Source organism: Stegodyphus dumicola, chromosome 1, assembly GCF_044657685.1.
Source record: "Stegodyphus dumicola isolate Sdum_Otavi_A_Nest chromosome 1, ASM4465768v1".
NCBI classification, from domain to species: Eukaryota; Metazoa; Arthropoda; class Arachnida; order Araneae; family Eresidae; genus Stegodyphus; species Stegodyphus dumicola.
In genome coordinates, this window is record NC_140768.1 from 155,408,117 (window position 1) to 155,429,011 (window position 20,895).

The 20,895-nt window shown below is 33.5% G+C and overlaps 1 protein-coding gene across 2 annotated transcripts in view; it reads right to left on the minus strand.

The window, feature by feature from the left end:
• LOC118198613 (ATP-binding cassette sub-family C member 8-like) overlaps positions 1-19,513 on the minus strand; it is a 105,981-nt gene extending 86,468 nt beyond the window's left edge. For both annotated transcript variants that reach the window (XM_085822328.1, XM_085822333.1), the window contains exons 1-3: positions 18,746-19,513; positions 9,116-9,298; positions 8,708-8,764 (exon numbers count right to left, since the gene is read on the minus strand). In XM_085822328.1, coding sequence (XP_085678454.1) covers positions 8,708-8,764; positions 9,116-9,298; positions 18,746-19,306 — 801 coding nt within the window. In that variant the 5' untranslated portion in view covers positions 19,307-19,513. The remainder of the gene's footprint in view (positions 1-8,707; positions 8,765-9,115; positions 9,299-18,745) is intronic.
• Between the last annotated feature and the right edge of the window lie 1,382 nt (positions 19,514-20,895).

Here is a 20,895-nt window from a genome sequence, read left to right on the forward strand (position 1 = left end):
ACAAAACTATATTCTTGCGGTAGACTTCCTAATGTGAACCCGCTCAGTACTAGCATTCATATTTTGATGGGTAACTCAAAATTTGACAAAATTCTTGCCGATTACCCTAGCTTGACGAATCCTTCGCAAACTTTTGAGAGGCCACCAATGTCAACGATTTTCCATCACATTGAAACTAAAGGACCTCCTATTTTCTCCAAACCTAGAAGATTATCTCCAGAATTACTTCAAGCTGCACGTCAAGAGTTTGATTTTCTTTTATCAAAAGGCATCATTCAGCCTTCAAAAAGTCCTTGGGCAAGCTCCCTGCACATGGTTCGTAAGGCTAATGGCGACTGGCGACCGTGCGGGGATTATCATCGCTTAAATGCCGTTACAATTCCGGATCGCTATCCCGTACCCCATATTCAGGATTGCACTCAAATGTTTTCAGGAAAGAACATATTCTCAACACTTGATTTAGCACGTGCCTATCATCAAATTCCTGTTAACCCTGCAGACATTCCGAAAACTGCCGTCACAAGCCCTTTTGGTCTTTTTGAATTTTTGGCTATGCCGTTTGGTTTACGAAATTCAGGCCAAACGTTCCAACGTTTTATACATGAAGTTTTATTTGGATTGGATTTTTGCATCCCTTATTTTGACGACATCCTTATTGCATCGACTAGCGAAGAAGAGTACGTCCGTCATCTTCGGCAAGTGTTTGATTGTTTGAATAAACATGGTTTGACATTAAACCCTAACAAATGTGTACTCGGAAAACCATGTGTTTCATTTTTAGGTTGCCTCATTACTGCCTCAGGTGTAAAACCCCTGCCTGAGAAAACAAAAGCAATTGCCGACTTCCCAAAACCTACCACTATTGTCGAGCTCAGACGTTTTTTAGCCATGATAAATTTTTATCGCCGCTTCTTACCAAAGGCAGCCGAGACCCAAGCTTCTCTGAATGAACTCTTAAAAGACTCACGTAAAAATGATAAACGCCCTGTTCCTTGGAACGACGAACTTAATCAGGCATTTGAAAAATGTAAACACGACCTTAGTAATGCTGCAACTCTCTCCTATCACTCTCCTAACCAAAAGCTGAGTGTTATGGTCGACGCTTCTGACATTTCCATCGGAGCTGTCTTAAACGTTCGACATTCTAATGACTACCAGCCGCTAGGATTTTTCTCACGTAAGCTGTCCCCTACAGAACAAAAATACAGCACGTATGACAGAGAATTATTAGCTATTTACGCAGCTATTAAGTATTTCAGACATAATCTTGAAGGTCAACACTTCACTATATTTACTGATCACCGATCTCTAACTTATGCATTCACATCAAAATCAAATTCTGCTTCCCCGAGACAAATTCGGCATTTAAATTATACAGCTCAATTCAGCACTGATATTCAGCATATATCAGGTTCCAGCAATGTCGTCGCGGATACTCTCTCACGTATTCAGGGCATCGATGCCAATGCACCACTGGAGTTCATGCTTATTGCTCACTCGCAAGCCACTGATGAGGAGTTAAAATAGTCGTTTTAACTCCTCATCAGTGGCTTAAGACCCAAACTGCTCGCTGAAATTCCATCAAGACCCAAACTGCTCGCTGAAATTCCAGTCATTACAACTTACTCGGGACCTCCAACTATTGTGCGATACCTCCAACAACAGACTGCGACCTTATGTACCACTTGAGTTCAGGAAAAAAGTTTTTGATTGTTTTCACAACTTATCGCACCCAGGTATCCGGGCTTCCAAAAAGCTCATACAAGAAAGACTCGTTTGGCCATCCATGCTAAAGGACATTGCCAACTGGACTCGTTCCTGCATTATGTGCCAACGTTCAAAAGTTACCCGGCACACACATAGCCCTTTGGAAAAAATTGCGATGCCATCCGAACGATTCGACCATGTCCATATAGACATCGTCGGTCCTCTGCCACCATCTGACGGTTATCGATATCTACTCACCTGCATTGACAGATTTACTCGTTGGCCTGAAGCTTTTCCCATTCAGGACATCTTTGCTGACTCTGTGGCTCGACAATTCATCACCGGTTGGATTGCACGATTTGGTGTACCATCAGTTGTGACTACTGATCAAGGTCGACAATTCCAGTCACACCTTTTCGCTTCTCTGACATCTATGCTTGGAATACGCCGAATTCGCACTTCACCATACCATCCTTCCGCCAACGGCTTAGTGGAACGCTTACATCGCGACCTGAAAGCAGCCCTGAAGTGCCGTAATGACACCCGTTGGACTACTTCACTTCCTCTTGTGCTTCTTCGTTTGCGTTCTTCTTTCAAGCAAGACCTCGCAGGTACATCCGCTGAACTTGTCTACGGCACACCCCTTCGATTACCATCTGAGTTCTTTCAGCCATCCTCTGCTCCAGTCGATCCAGCATCCTTTGTCCAGACTTTCCGAGAGGCGATGAAGAAACTCTCTCCGACTCCTACTTCGTGCCACAACAAATCTGCCTCTTTCGTGCACCACGCACTGAGCACTTGCACTCACGTGTTTGTGCGAAACGACGCGGTCAAACCAACACTCACTCCTCCATACGATGGACCCTTCAAGGTCTGTGCACGTAACAATAAGCATTTCACCATTCTCGTGCGCGACAAGGAAACCGTCCTGAGCATAGATCGTCTGAAGCCTGCTTTCCTCGAAGCTTCAAACACTCAGGTTCCTGTGACCAGCGATCCTCCTGACGCCCCGGATCCAACTGCTACTCCGGATACTCCTCCTTCGACCGACCTTACGCTTCCTCCCAGTGCTCCACCAGTCGTCACATGATCGGGAAGACGTGTGCGCTTCAACACCAGATATTTGTGAACTGATTTTTTTCATCGTACCTTTGGTACTCGGGGTGAATACTGTGGAGAACTCTTTATTATTATTATTTGTCCGCTGCCCCGAGAGAGGGCGCTACCAGCTTTCTCCCTCTTCCTCTCTGGAGGAAAATTCGAACTGGTTACTCGGTTTCTGGCTGCCGTCGGTGAAGCACGCACTCACCTCTCTTTCCCTCCGTGATGTTATCGTAGCTGTAATATGACTTTCTTGATTTTTACTCATGCGGACTTGCGAACTCAAAAATGCTCATCTTGTAACTACATGCAATGTGATGGTGTATAAGTGAATATATGTTAAAATATATATCATCCTAGAATTAAATATAAATGTTAATAGTACCGAATCAGATTTTGTTAACATTCAACGTGCAATCAAAAATGGCATCCATTAACAACAGCCATAACCTTTTACCCTTCATTTTCAAAACAAGTCATAGCCATTTCTTATCAAATTGATTGTTTCTTTCAATGCTGGCATACAATTACATAGAATTTTTACAATTTTATGCACTAAGACCATTCGCGGTAATTAATTAGGATGCAATCACATCACTCACTCGAAGGCGAAACTATAGAAAGGCAAAATCAAGAGTTAAATTCATCAAATCTAATGAAAATGCACTAGCGAATGAAATCATCAAATCTAATGAGAATGCACTGCGATTTTACATAATTTCTGAGTAAGCTATTTGTACGAATTGAAATAATTCTCGCATTTAAACTTGTATTCCATAAGATTTAATTTAAGATTTAACTTGAAATTAATGTAGATAATTACTGAGAGAATTAGGTTTTTGTAGCGTAGTTTACGTGAGATACGATCACTTGGGTCATGTGATATGAACTGGCGAATCAGGATGTTGAACCATGATAGCATAGTAAATTCTTAAATGTCTTTTTACAACTTTATTGTCTTTATTTATTAGCTTTTTACAAAGTTTTAAACCATATTAAAATGTTTACGCCTTCAAAATAAAAAATTCTAAGAACTAACATTTGTTAACATTTTTTATGTGTATACTGTATGCAGTCGCCAACAAAGTCTGCTTGGCGAGATTTGCGCCGGCGAAACGGAAAAGTACCTCATTTTGTAGCCATATCTGAAGTGAAAGATAAAAATCCTTTCCAGTATTGAGAATTTAATAAAACTGTATAGGAGGAAACAACATTAAATACCATCTTGCAAGTTTAATATTCATGGGATATAAGGTTCTGGTACATCTTTGTTATAGCAGCCTCAGAGAATTCAATCGCCAGTCAACTGAGATATCTCACCAAAATCTGGCTGAGTGTTTTAATATCTCACCACGTAATCATATATTAGCACTGTGTTGCATTTCTGCTCTCACCATATGCTCTTATATTATTAATTTTTTATGCGGTTTTCGAATTTGCACTGTTTATTTAAAATATATACATTCCTTTTTTGTGTTTGTGAATATGATGTTAACAACCTTTATTTCACCAAGTAATGAGGTGGATGCCATATCATTTTTTCAAGAGAGAAGCCTTTTATCTGACAAACAAATGTGCAAAAATGGCCACAATATGAAACTTTAAGTTAACAATGAAACCATTTGGAGGTGCAATGTTAAAAATTTCAAAAAGAAGGGAGGCTGCATGTTGAAAAAGGTTCAGCAGTTCCAGAATACTATTTGCCAGTGCTATTAGATTTATGTATTCTTGAGCAGAGGATTTGACGTCCATGAAATGGTGTAACAAACAGCTTAATATGTATGAAAGTGCTGCAGTTGAGTGGATAAATTAGATGCAATAAAATAATAATAAGTATAAAGATAAGAATTCTTAAAAAATTCTTAGGAAATAACATGTGATTATTATTGTCGTTATTATACATTGCGTTGTTTATTTTTACATTTGTGCTTAATGAGCTTGGCAAAATTACATCCAAGATCTTGGTGCAAATCTAAAATCATCAAATATTGTTGAGGTCTGCTATAACAAAGAAGTACAAAACTTGTCTATGAATAACACACTAGGCAGCTTATTAAATATAATGTATCTAGAAGGATTTTATGCTGCTTTTTCACGTATACCTTTTAGCCACTGAAATAGATAAAAAATGCAATACCACAGCCTTGACAGATTCAGTGTGCAGTAAAGATAACTGAAATACTAAATAATAGCCATCATATTAGAATGAATTAGACAGATCTTGAGAAGTGATTTCCAGAGAAAAGTGTAGCAGGAAAGGATTAACAAAACATTCACAATTGAAATAGAATTCTGATGAAGAGTTTTGAGGGGCGAATATAGAGAAAGGTAGTAAGGTGAACTGACTGCACACATAATCTGGCTGGATACGATAAATTGGGAAGAAAATGGTGCAGAATAAAATTACCAAAGATCCTGATAGAAAGTGATATTTGCAAATGAAGAGCAGACAAGGTAAGACATGAAAGACCATTTTGAAGTTTAACTCATTCTGCTAGCTATTTAATTCTCCAAGTGGCCAAGTCATATATATACATACATATATTAAAAAATGTTAGAACCATTTATGCACATGAACATGCATTCTGAAATGTGTCCAGATAATAAAGTAAGTATAAATACTGTTCTGTGTCATAATCAAGAAAATATCATTTACTAATAGCCTATTTGAGAAATTTAGGGTTTGAGAGCCAAATCCTTGATTATTTAAGGAAGTATTGGATGCAGAAGGCTGGCAATGGAACTTACTTCCATTGCTAGCCAATCAAAAAAGGACACTCTTATTACTGCTTGTGAGATGAGTAACAACCCAGACAGAGGTGCCACTTACTTCTAAAGGATCATTAAATATCTCATTAAAGTGAAAAAGAGAATTTTTTTTTTTCTATGTGGTAAAAACTCGAGTATAATATTTCAGTGAACAGATAGATGATAACCATGAATAAATTAGAATCATATACAGAAGTATGCAGGGGAATTTGCATGGGAGCTACGAGTAATTTTTTTGTGCCTGATGTAAAACCTCTCAAATATGCCCAGTAGAATCCTTTCCTCAGCACCATGTGTTCCTCATGTGAGTGCAATATTAACAAGCATAAGCTAAACTTTTTCTCACACAAAATGATCCCTCCTTGGCAGGAGTAAGCAAGCATCCATCAAACTCGAATGCTTTGGAAATTATTTTAAAATCTCCTAGAGCAGCTGTTCTCAAACTTTTGACTAATGCGTACTATCTAAACAAAAATTGAAAACCTTTAGTACCACCACTACAAAGTACTACTATCATCACCACTCTTGAACAAAGCTCAGATTGCATAAATTTATGAGTGTTACAGAGAAAACTCAATTAGGATGTTGGGGTTTTAATTTTTGAATTCAATAGTTAAAAATACTTTGCTTCTTTGCGTACCACCTATCCCTGTCGTAAAGCATAATATAGAGGCTATTCACACATTTTTTAGATGATGTATATTGTATTCACAAAACAAAATTACATAAAATTGTGTTTTAAATGTTTTATTTGACATCCCTTATTCTGAACTATCTTTCAACACCGCAATTTCCAGTAATAATGCCTTTTGAAGTGGCAGAAGAGGTATTCTATTCCATTCCTCCCGAACAGCTTTCCAGAGTCCTGTTGGGGTTTTGGGACAACGTTTGGATAATGCAGTTTTTAAAAGTTCGAAAGCACAAAAATCATCAGAAGGTGGCACATCAGAAGATTTAGTAGGGATATCAATGAAGGGTGTGGCCTTGATACCAGTTTTTTGTTCCATTTCTTTTAGGAAATTTACAGTGAATTTTGATGTGTGACTGCTAGCTTTGTCCTGATGAAGTCTCACAGACTGATGGCACTGTGGGTAAAGCGATGGTATTTCATTCAGAAATATTGGCAATAAAATATGTTCCTGATAGTATTTGGAGTTAATCTTGACATTTGTTTCCACTCTCTTTATTTTTAACTTGCCATTATAAGAAAAACAAGCAACAATCATTAATCCCATAGAAAAACTTTCTTTCGATTCTTTGAACCATGTACTTAAATTTTTTTCTCCCCTTTTATGATAATAAATGGCTCGTTTTTTGTTACAATCATTTAAATACACCCATGCTTCATCTACTGTGACAATTGTTTTCCATTTTTCTTTGGATAAGTGTTTCTCATATAGAATTCTGCAGCGTGTCCTGCGTTGAGCAATATGCTTTGGAAGAAGACGATGCACATTGCGTTTTTTCGCTTTCTCAAGATTTAAATCAATGTTTATCATTTTGTTTACAGTGGACACCGAGCATTTTAATGATTTTGCAACAGTCCTTTGACTAGAGGGATTTTCTTTTAACATTAAACAACGTGCCTTTGCAATAGTCGAATATGTCCGTTTTTTCCTTGGATACTTGTTTGGAATTTTTGTCCCACTTGAGGCTCCAATTTGACGTTTTTTGCCTTTTTTGTTGATGATATTACCTGTCAACGCTTTAGATATTACAAAACCACGACTTTCACATCGTTTTTGGATACTGGAGTATGCTTAGTTCTCTTTGGAAAGAGTGCAAATGTAGTTGAACCACTGCTTTGTTAAATTCGCCATTTTGAATAAAAACAAAACTTTCAAGCCACAGACGATAATTTTGACTTTTAAAAACATAGTACAATTGCAATTACTTCTTTTGCAGGAAACGATTTTTTATTACCGCTTACCAAAATCATCTAAAAAATGTGCGAACAGCCTCAGTAGATTTTAAAATTAGTGATTGGTCTATACTAATCACAGGTAATTATATTCTTTGACTCCTAGAAAATCAAACTAAAAAAAATTAATCTGTTAAAACTAAGAACAGTTTAAAAGCAGAACTCGGTAATTACTATTAACCATACAGAAGATTTCAGAAAGAGAATTTCATGAGTGCTTTAGATGTTTTCACAAATAAAGTCATTAAATTAAACCATTAAATATTTAAGATCAACTTGACATCATAAGAGTGAAAAAGAACATCATGTTTTAAAAATATACACTAACTGATTTAGTTAGGTGATTGATTTGGTTAGGTAGTTATTTGAGTAATATAAATATTTTAAACTTCTAATTACTGAAAAGTTTAATAAATTACACTTACAAATTGATATTTAATTAATCAGAAAATAACTTAAAATAGCATTTTTCAATCTCTAAAAAATACTTTTAGCAAACTTAATTACTAAATTCAGCTAATTAAAAAATAATTAACAAAAGTATAAAGTAGTATTATTGTCAACCCTCTTGTGGCAACCACTTGTTAAAGGGATAGTATTTCCAAGAACAAGAATAAACATCAATACTGAACATTTGATCTAAGACAATCACTTTGGTGGAGATCAGAATTACATGAAACAATGTGTGGTTGTCTTAAGGTTGGTTCATTGTACATAACTATGTGGTTTTTAGTAAGCATAACAATATAAAAAATGTAATGATTAATAACAGATAATACAAAACATGAAAAATATAGCATAATATGACTCCATTCCTATTCAAATGCAGCAATACTTCAAGGCATCACAAAGTACAAATGCTGAAGATACCACACAGCAAGAATCAGCATTAGGAAATCTAATTCACTAATGGAAGATGTTTTTTGAATAATTTTGACTGCAGAGAAATGGAAAATGTATTTCTTGTCCAGCAATGTTGGGCAAATGCATTTCTTTTTTCTTTCCCTATGTCTTGTGCTCTTTAGCACGAAATTTTAATCTACTCCAGGAGTTCATACCTAAAATGATGTCTTTGAGTATGGAACTCTAAATTTTATTGGTAGGAGAAAAAAATTATACAAACACATGATATAGACCGTAATGTTGAATTAATGATCAATTTATTATGTTCTTTAACTGTTATGCAAAATAATATAAATAATAAATTACCTTTTCCTTTATAAAAACTTCATTAAATCTTCTGAACTGATGATCAGCCTTCTCATCCTATTAAATATAAAGCAGCAATTTTGTTTTGCATTATAAAAAACAAAAGAATTTGTGATTACATTTCTTAAAGAATTTGAAACTCCTACTTTCATTTTAAAACACAAGTACCACAGTTCTAATACATCAAGAAAATGCACAAAAGAATAAAGTAATTTTAATTCATGTAAACAAATGATGTTATGCAGTCTTTTTCAAAATTACTACTTAAATAATAATTTAATTACACTTTTTTCAGCCGTCATATTCTAAATTTATTTTTACCCTAACTAGAAACTTGGTAAAAACTACAAATCAAATATCCCTTATTTAAATAATCATTTCAGTTCAATAAATTAAACCACCTCTTACCTCTGGTAAACCTTCTAAATCTGCTAATTCCAGTGGCCTTTGATAACCAAGTTTTAATAATGGCAGCAACCATGAAAATGTGGCTCTGGAGAAGAGGTTAACATATGGATGTAGATACTGAATATTAGATAAGTCAAATTTGTATTCAGGTTCTTTATGATATGGTTTATCACACAAATACTTCTGAAATTAAATAGAAAGTAAAGCACTTAAATATAAAGGTAATTTTTAACACCCTTCAGAAGATAACATTGTGAAAAACTTAATAGTATATTCAAATGCTTATTAATTTAATTTAATGCATATTTAACTCTTGACTACTGGCACAAAGTATGATAGACTTACTGTCCATTTTTATTAAAAATGCTTTTAAATCTACTAATATCTGTTTAAATTACTTTCAAAGTTAAAAAATAGTTTTATTTTAAACTTAATTTATTGATACTAGACAACTAGGTGTATTGATACTAGACAACTAGTTAAGGGTTAAATACCTTGAATATACGCATTTTGTCTTACATGTGATTTCCTATTCTTAAAAAATTATGCGATTCATGTTAATTTTAGAATTCCTAAGACTAAACTAATTTAAACTGGTACCAAGAGAAAGTTTTGACGTTTGTAAATGAATAGAGCATTTGTGATAAAGGGGGGGGGCACTTAAAATACATAGTCAGCCACAAGTTCTTTTGAGTGGTTTAGTTGTAGGGCTGTTAAGAAAAAGTCTTATAAAATCCTATAAAAAGAATCCCACGTTAAACATCTTTAAAATCTACAATTGAGGGCCAGTTTTTTTATAAACTAAGATCTTCTGTAGAATTTTATAAAATTTTAGAAATGGCTTCTGAAGAGTTATATGTATAGAGGTTCTACAGAGATATACAGTGACATTCTATATAAATGTATACGCAGATTCTATAAGAATTTATAGAGGTGTTAAAGCTCCAATGTATAGAATCTTGCAGAATGTGTATAAAATCAACTAACAGAATTTTACTGAAAATATTAGGTCAAATTTATAGAAAATTGGGCCATAATTATAAATATGCTTCTTATTTTAATTTTTTATAAAAGAGCTTATAAGTTCTTTTGAGTATTTAAAAGCCTTATAAAATTAAATTTTCTTAAATTATAAAAATTTATTCAAATTTAAAAAAAAATCTTTTGGGTCTAAAAAGGCTGATTTAAATTTTTATTTTGGATTTGAATTTTTTAACTTAAATTTTGATATGAAGTATGATAAGGAGGTGCGGGAATTAAACAGATATGATTTTTTTTCCTAATAAGTTTTTTTATAAAGTTAGGAGTTTTTTAAAGTCCTTGACCTGTTCAACGGGAAATTCTTCCTCAAAACTGAGATGGAATTGAGCAGTCATATTGTCACCTATAATGTGCTCAACAACAGATGCAAACCTGCACCCCTCACCCAGATAAAATTCACAGACTTATTTTTATGTTACTTTCAGAAAAGTAAGATAAGTCACAGCTACTATAAATTTTTATAGTCAGGTAACTTTGCTTAATTTCTTGTAAAATATATATATATACATAAATGACTTGAATTTCTAATGAAATTTGAATTATTTTCCATATGCTTTATAGCCCTACTCAACAAAATGTTGATCATCCTCAATTATTTTGCTAATATCAAGAATAATTAAACATTAAAATTTGTAATAATTTGTTAGATTTCCTGAAAAAAACTTAGTTTTAAAATGCACACTACTACAGACAAGAACAAGTAAAATACACACTCTTATAAATCTGAATTTTTAACTTAAAACAGTAACATTAATATGAAAAGCAGTCTAAAAATTTATGTCAAATTTCCTAGTTTCTAAAAAACAGAAAGGGAATATGTTTTTACACAGATCTTAAACATTTTCTTAAATACAGTACAAAGTCCAACAACTGGACTCGTTGGGACTTCAGCGATTCCGGATTTGGTATTTTTCCGGATAACAGATCATCAGTTTAAATCTAGTAAGATGGCATTTAGAAATTATAAAATTAAAAATATGAAATCGTGATTTTTGTAATAATGAAGTATTTATGATCTAAAGAGTATAAAAATTTACAAAAAAAGCTTAATATTTATTTGTTTACCTTATTAAACATTTCTTTCAATGTAAGTTGTTTTCTTCATTTTTTGTGCTAATACTATCTCTTTAATTCTGTTGACAGAGATAATCTCTTGTTTAGTTACATTGTTGAAGTCCTGTAACTGCTGTTTTGAGAATTCTGACTAACTTGTCAATTGAGATTTTCTCGTTTACAGTAACTTCTCTGTCACTTTATTCACTATCGGTAGTGGTATTTTCTGGATCTACAACCACACTACAGATTTCACCATTCATTAATTGATTGATGATAGAGAAGCATTGCCATGACAATGAAAAACTTCTTTTATATCATCTTCATTTATTATTGTTTCTCCACACTTCTTTACGAAATCCGTTAAATGGAAAATTTCTACTTTGTTTTGCGATATCCGAAAACCTTTAAAATTAGCGGTATTCATCATCAAATTTAGCTATCCTTCACTATACATATTTGGCTGTGCACCATGGGCTTGGTGACTAATGGCAAGGTTCTTCTGTTAAATTTTATCCTGCTTCTATCATGCACTGAGACAATTAATCTGAATTATATTAGTTTAGTTATTTATTATACTTATTTCTATGCTTAAGGCTTATCAGAGTTCTGAATAAATAAATTCCCACATATACTTAAGCCTTATTGAGAGCCGGCACTAGATATCTTATCGCCTGATGCAGTCTCTGTGGGTCCTAAATTCTGCCACTCTGTGTGTTTAATGTGAATAACAAATCAGTTATTTTTAATTCAAATAGCCATAAATGCAATCTTTGGATCTATGAGTATCATCAACAAAATCTATTTTTAGCATAAGGAAAGAAATTTTTGGTAAATTTTGTGTCAACAATTTTTTGGCGCATTTAACTTAAATCGGTAATCATAGCCAAGCGTAATGTCAACATAAAAGCTTACCATACTCCTTTATTATTCAATTACTAACATAAAAAAGTTGTTTAAGCATTGCTACATGAGTCATTACTGAAGTTGTCATGTTTTGATAAACATGCAGTGATGAAAGGAAAGTATAATAAATAATGATTCGCTAGGTTGGGTGTCAGATCAACAAGGTATCTATGTAGAATGTTTCAGTTTAAGATGTTTTCCAAGCAGCTATGCAGCAACGGAGCCAAATTACTGATCGTACAAATTTATGCTAAAATGATTGTTTCTTCAATAGCAAGGTATTTTGTTGAGTGTGAAAGTGAAATTAAGAATCGTGACTCTCCAGATGTTTTATTACGCGTGGAGGGGGTATCAAATGCGCATGTGTAAAGCCTAGAGAAAAACATTGTTGGTGGTTTTGAGGTCCGGATTTTAGATCATTTTGGATAATGGGCATCCGGATTTCGGACTTTGTACTATATATACTGTTAAACTAGAAATTTTATCCCTGAAATTTTAGTAGCATTTACAATAAATATAACAGCATGCTATATCACTCACAGGAGATGGGGATGGTCTTTTCAAGTTACACAACATTCATTAAGACACAAAGCTTCTATGGCATAACAGCACAAAAGTGCTGTCACAATTATGAATTTCAGTATCATGAGGAATGAACCCTCATCAAGGATTCCAGGTTGCCCATGTGAAAATACCCTTCCAGACACCTTATTCAAGTTGCCAGTCACTCATCAAGTGGTGAAGCTCTTAATCCTGGCAAACAGTTGCTAACTTGCATAAAGGTGACAGCATCTTTAAAAGATTTTATTAAATCACTCGAGAGGAGGGCACATGAAACTTCCTTGCTTTTATGCCATGAAGTAAAGAATTAGATACAACAATTATGAATTCGTGATGAGCTAAAAAGGATGGATTAAAACATTGAGTTTAATATCGTCACCATTAGTTTTTTATAGTGGCATTTAATCTTTCTCTTCCTATGAGTTTATCACGTTTGGCTGTTTGGGGTCTTTATGATTCATGTTTCATCTTTTTTAGAACATCAAGTAAGAAGGCAGTGTAACAGACAACAGCACTTGGGAAAATTTCTTGAATTCCAAATAGCCCCCACAGCTGTTGATTGCACAGATCAAAGAACTGTTTCCATCTAGATTATGAGCTGTTAACCATCATCTAAAAAGCCTTTTCTGATAAATAATTTATTTTGGTGCCTATTATAGTAATCTGAGGTTTTACAGGAGGAAAATACACTTTTTTTTATAATTCTAGGGTATATAAATAATGCTTAAATATTACCATAACCTACTGAAGTGCAATTCCAATACAGTACAAAGTCCGTAATCCGGATGTCCAATATCTGGATTGATCTATAATCCAGACCTCAAAGCCATAAACTTCTTTTCTTTTTGTATGCTTTAAGCCTGCGCGTAATGCATTTACGCATGAGAGTTTAATGTATAACGGGCGGTATAAGCTAGGCTAAAATTATCTTTACTGATTCTAAGGCATTTCAATTAATGTTGCAGATTGTGCTGTTCCTTAATTTTCTAACTGGATGCACCTTATTATTTTTTGCAGACTGTTAGAGCAATTTTATAAAAATTAACTTTCGATTATGAATTATTAAACTGAACTTTCGATTATGTCAAAAAGAGTTTCTAATTCTGGAGCTGCCAAAGGATCTACAAAGCAAAAGCATGTTTCAATGTCCATCACACAAAAAGTGGAATTGCCGCAAAAAATGGATAAAGGCATATCCGTCTCAAAATTAGGTGAGGAGTACGACATTGGAAAGTCAACTGTATATGACATAAGCAAAAAGAAAAAGGAACTTTTTAAATTTTTTTTGGATTTCGACACCCCACTTGCAATGAATAACAGAAAAAGGGATCATTATGCTAAAAGTGACGATCATAACAAAGTGACGATTGAATGGGTCAGACAGCGTCGCAGCAAGGGCATGCCATTGACGGGTAAAATGCTAATGGCTCAAGCCAATATATTTCATGAAGAAATGAACTTAAACACTGAGTGCACATATTCAACAGGTTGGTTAACCAAATTTAAAAATCGCCATGGTATAAGACAATTAAAAATTTCAGGTGAAAAGCTTCAGCTGATACTAAAGCTGCTGAACAATTTGCAGATGAATTCATTGAACTCATTACTAGTGAACAATTATCTCCAGAACAAATTTACAACGCTGATGAAACTGGTCTTTTCTGACAATGTGTACCGCGAAATACCTTGGCAACCTCTACAGAAAAGGCTCCAACTGGTGTCAAAGATTCCAAAGTGAGACTAACAATTTTAGCGTGCACAAATGCTGCAGGAATGCACAAGTGCAAACTTTTTGTAATCAGAAAATATGCACGACTTTGAGCATTTAAAGGAATAACAATTTTTCCCATTATATATCGCACAAATAAAAGAGCATAGATGACACAAGCGTTAATGAATGATTGGTTTGAAAATCATTTTATACCCGAGGCTTGGAGACATCTGAATTCGGTTGGTTTACCTGATGACTCAAAAATAGTCCTGATTGTTGACAACCGTTCGGCGCATACTTCACCTAAAGTTTTGGTGAAAGATAATGCATCTGTATTATTCCTCGCTCCAAATTGTACATCTATCATTCAGACTATGGATATGGGAATAGTGCACTCGCTGAAATGCAAATATAAAGTAGCATTATTAAAATCTACATTGAATATCTTGAACAATGGCAAGACTATTCAAGACTTTTTGAAATTTTTTAGCATAAAATCTGCTGTGTGGAGCATCGCAAGATCGTGGGAGGATGCGTCTCCAGATACATTAAAAATGCCTGGCATAATTTATGGCCAGCTACCATATTTCATGGTGAGGACGATGAAGATGATAGCCGAGAATTTGAAGGTTTTCAGACATCGCAAACTAAAGGTGAAATTTTCCAGTTATTGGATTTTGAAAAAGAAATATGGAGAAGTGGTAATAAATGAAGATGATATAACAGAAGTTTTTCATTGCTATGACAATGCCCCAATCATCAATCAATTAACGGACAACGAAATCTGTAGTATGGTTCTAGATTCAGAAAATACTGCTTCCGATAGTGAAGAAAGTGACAGAGAGGTTATTGAAAACGAAACAATTTCAATTGACAAGTTAGTCGGTATTCTCGGCACAGCAATTGCAGGACTTGAACAGTGAAATCTGTTGGGATGAGCCTTGGTTGATGATCTGTATCAGTTGAAGCACAGTAGAGACCTGCTCTGCCGTACAATTCATTGGAGATGCCGCCGATAGCTTTCCTGGAAAACTGTGCTCGAACTGCAGTTACGTCTTCTAGAGAAGGACTGTGGATTCTGATTCCAACTTTTGAAAACCTTTGATATGGCTGCTTTTGCGAACTCAGTGAGATTTGCTATCTTTGAAATTGAGGCCCCCTACTAAATGGGCACCAGCAATAAGCCCTTTTTCAAATGGTGAAAGATCTGTTGTTTTCCCTATTTTACTTCATTAATTGAGAAAAGCACTCTTACACTTTACTTATACTAGAATTCTAACCATATGTAACACACGTCATAAAAAAAATTGCATACTTCCTCCCTAGCATGCATTCAAATGAAAATCTCAAAGGTTTCGAATTCATTGGCGAGTGTTTGTATAATTGATATACAGTCAAAAGTCTTTAATCTGGACTCGTTGGGACTTTGGCGATTCTGGATTATCGATTTTTCCGTATTATAGATAATCAGTTTAAATCTGGTAAGATGGCATGCAGAAATTATAAAATTGAAAATATGAAACCGTAATTTATGAAATAAAGAACAATTATGATCTAAAGGGTATCAAAATTTACAAAAAAAAAAAAAAAAAAAAAAAAAAAGCTTATTATTTATTTGTTTACTTTATTCAAAATTTTTTTCAATGTGCGCATGCGTTAAGCATACATTACGCATAGTCGAAATTAGAAAATTGCAACCAGAAAACTATTTGATGTGTACTCGTGATATTTATAACGACGAGGAATTTGATTTAAAACATATGAAAGACGGAATACATCGAGTGAAATACTACATTTAGTAAGGAATTATAAGCTGAATAAAATAAAAACATCTGCCCTGATGATAAGGATAGTGCTGACAGATCAACTTTCAGTTCATTGCGTGCCATGACGTCCCCCACACCACAGAGCAGATTGAAATTGATACACAGATTTTGGAATGGTTAGAGAAACAAAGGATATGTCTTTATCCATTTATTACAGCAATTCCACTTTTGCTTTGATGGACATCGAAACATGCTTTCGCTTTGTAGATCCTTTGGCAGCTCCAGAATCAGAAATTCTTTTTGACATAATCGAAAGTTCAAGCTTACTTTTATAAAATTGCTCTAACAGTCTGCAAAACGTAATAAGCCAGATCCAATTAGATTAAGGAACAATGCAATCTGCAACATTAACTGAAATAGATAATTAGATAATTTTATCTTAGCTTATACCGTCCGTTATACATTAAATGCACATGCGTACACGTTTATGTGCATGCGTAAAGGTATTATGTGCATGCATAAAGGCATTACGCGCATGCGTAAACGCATATGCACAGGCATGAACGCATTATGCGTTGCGCATGTGCAGAAAGTTTGTAGTTTTGAGGTCCAGATTATGGGCATCCGGATTAACGACTTTTGACTGTACAGGGTATAACCTATTTTTAGAAAACAGCACAGAACACAAAAATCAAAGAAATACCTCATTTTGAAATAAAATAAAAACATTCCTTTCCTCTGTGTGGTAATAATTAAAGTTTCTGATGTATCAGAGCAGATTCATCAGTTTTGACAGGAATCTACTCGGTATTCAGAAGAGTAGAAGACTATCAAATAAATATCTAGATTACATTTAATTGGTGTGTCATTTTGCAACAATATCAATAGGAATCGTGGCTTTAGCAACACAGGGTCCGATAGTTCAATAACCATAGCTAATATCCACCTAGAACTTCTGCTACATTTATGAATGTAAGCAATATTATTCAGAGTTAAAGATCTGTTTTTTGATTTGTTTGACTTCTTAATTTGAAAAGGAATTTTGCTCTAATAAATCGCTGACAAAGTCAAGATGTGACCTAATTAAATACACTTTTAAGTTTTGATAATTTTGATGGTATTGTATGCTGTCTTAAAAAAAAATTAACTAACTTTTTTTTAAATTTCCTAACATAAAATATTTTGAAGGGTACTTTGCAGACTGTATTACTTTTCCAGTCCAAACACAGCAAAGAATATAAAAATAACAAACAAACAAAATAAAGTACTGTCATATCATTAATACAAAGTCATAAGGCTTCCCATTCAAATGATAGCATTGTAGATTGTGTGTGTACTAGCAATTCCACTTAGAAGAACTATTAATAGAAAGAAAAATAAGCTTACAATCTGTGTTTTTCTTCTGTTCTTTTGCATGAAAGTTTCAACATGCCTCACTGAAGAGAGTTTTCACTGAGAGAATTTCAAGCCAGTTTCCAAGTTTGAAAGACGAAAGATTGCAGCTTTTAAAGACTGTAAATTATTCTTCCAAGAAACCAGTGCCAGTGTTGAATTTAAAGCTGCAGTGGTCTGCATACAGAATTGGTTGGTGCAAGAGGGATGGATTGATGAGTGGGAATAACCGTATCAGTTTTGTCATACAAAGATTCTAACCTTACTTTTAATAAATTCCAACCACTAGACACATAATTTTTTATTCAAACTCAGTGGGTTTTCTAATAAAAATTGATATAATTTCGGAAAAAAAAAATAAATAAAATAATTTCGCTTCATGCTTTTTTTTAATCTGCAGTTTACAAAACAAACTTTCTTTTCTTTAATCAAATTTATATAATTTAATTATGTTAGAAATCTACAATACCATTCACAAAACATATATATATTAAAGATTTAATTTCACAGAAAATTCCACAAATTAGTTTAAGTATCTTATTTTTTTTCCTTCATTAAATACTACTCTTTTTTTTTAAATGACAATGATGAAAACAATACTACATTACATATTTTTAGGTTGGAACATTTTAATTGCATAAATCTTGAATACATTTAAATGAAAACAGCTACACATATAATGGCATGTCATCAAACGTAGAAGGAAAGAACAAAAAACTTCAGAATAAATTTTATGACAGTCTTTAATTTACGAAATAGAACTTCACATTATTTAAATTAGACAAATTTGATTATACACTAACTTCATGCAAAAACTGTGGAGATAAATCCATAATTCTACACTTAATGCACAGTATTAGCTAATGCTCTGCTGCTGACAGCTATTTAGCTGGTAAATACTTCTGCATACTGTTCAAATTTGACTAACTGCAATTTAATAAAATCACAGCAGAATAAAAAAATAACTGCCACTATGCATTATAATACTCATGTAAACTTTTCATATCTCTGGCAACTAAAATAAGATTTTTTTAAACAGAATGAAAAGAAATTCTAATATTATTTAACACAATTATACGTGAACAAAAATGGACTCAGTGTTCCTATATACATAACATAGAAAATATATTAGGTCAGAGATGAAAAAAAGTTTTTATTTATAAAGAACGCATATTTCAAAAATATACAATTTGAACTTACTTGCACAACTAGAAGAGTTGCATCAATAGCTGTTAAAAGAGAATACACAATAGTTGCAGCCCATGCAACTTCCAATCTCAGATGATAGATGTTAAATCCCATACCATACAGTGTGATAACTTTTGCTAATTTAATACAAATGGCAATAGGCCAAAACAAAAAAAGTAACAATAATAATTTAGGACGGTTTAATCTTTCAACATAATGGTAAAATAAAATAGCTGCCACTGAGCAAAGGAGCGATGAGAAAGGTGAAATGATATTATGATATTTGGGAAAATCGTTCAACTGATTTACCATTATTGCTTCTCCACATTCAATTAAATTAATACACAAAAGACAAAGCATGAGAATCCACCTTGAAGTATGTTCATGATATCGCACCAACTCTCGATCCTTTTTTTGGATTTTCATACATTTCTGCCATAATATCAGTAAAAATGTCATCAACACAAGCATAATATTTACAAGCAGATTTATAAAATCCACATAACATTCTTTTTTAGACGAAATTCTTGCAACCGTCCAATTACTCGCAATACCAGGATCAGGACAAAACATTTTAAAAGTAATTTAAGTCGTGAAATATTCTAAATCTAAATTGTCACAAGTTTTTTATTCTTGCTCCACAGTCCAAAAGAATTAGTTCGATCATGACACACCATAATAAATTATCAAGGAGCATTCAATAAACGGGTGTTAATGAACGCATGGTAAGATCGCTCACTTAAATTCATAGCAGACCGCCTACACTGAACTCATTTTCGTCTGGTCAGGTCTCTGATTTATTACTGTTGCCATTTTGAAAGCAACAACAATATTCAGCCGGGATTCTTGAACTTGAAAAGATAGAAAAATCCTTTATTTATTTTGAAAGTAGAAGATTCACAACTGTTTTCCTTTATTTAATGTTCATTAGTTTTTCAGTCTTATTAAAGATCTACAGTTAAAGAACTTTTATTAAAGAGAGTTCAGAAAATTTTCTGCTCTCGAAAATACTATAAATATGATATATTTTACACTATTTCGTTTGGTGAAAAATTGAAATAATTTGCATTTGGAAAACAAAATTTTAACTTAGATAAAAAGAAAAAGGAAAATTACAATTGTAAAGCTAGACAGAGAAGAATTAATGGTAGTATTTCCTAAAAGTCTGGAATCTAGCAAATATTTTCCTGCTCTAGAAACCTGGAAATAAATCATTCTCAGCTTCTTTTATTATTTTTATTTTTTACCAAATCAAAATTTTGAAAGTATCATTCTTAAAAGAATGAACTATTACTTCTAATTATTATGATAAGATAAGGTTGGTCTTAGAAGATAGCTTTACTTTACGCTGAGCTTCTAGATGTAGTACGTTATCATCTTCATATTACACGTGCTGAAGGTCTCCGACCGCATTTGACAGAAATAATTTATTTAGTAGCTCGTCTTCCATAGAAGTTGACGACCCAGATACAATTCTCCTTAGCAAATTATTCTTTGAGATAAAGTAGTTCGGCAAGACTAATGTACTGAACTTCAGGTTAAAGGCATCAACGCATTTCTCAAAGAATTCAAGGACTATTTTCAAATTATGTGCATTTTTCTGAACCGCTAACCATCAAATTAAATGATATTGCTGTTTTCGTGTCCATATTACATGGAACAATGGTTGCCAGAGCCTGCTTTGAAGAGAGGTTGGACTTTTATTCCCCCTCGAATTTTGAGGAAAAGCCTCCCAGGGGGGAACCTGGGGATCTAACACCCTTCTCCTCTCCTCTAGCCACTATATCATTTGGGCGATTAAATTAAATGATATTTTTCATTATATGTTTCCCAATGAAATTAAATACTAAGTCAAATTTTAGTAAAAAAAATTACTCGGAACACTATCTACTATTTTTCAATGTTATTGAGATCAAATATCGCAATGAAAAATAAATCCTTTTGGAAACAATTTTCTTAAATTCATGTTCCTAAAGTGAATAAATACCAAATATCAGGTGTTGTGCAGAGTGCTGTCTTTTACCAGTTTAGTTACCAACTCTTCCAGAATGCACATGTACATTTTAGGAACTCTCCTAGATTCCCAGTTCAACTATTAAAATTCCAAATTTCTAAATTTAAAAGTTATGAAATGAGATGCATAACACTAAAGTGATAATAAT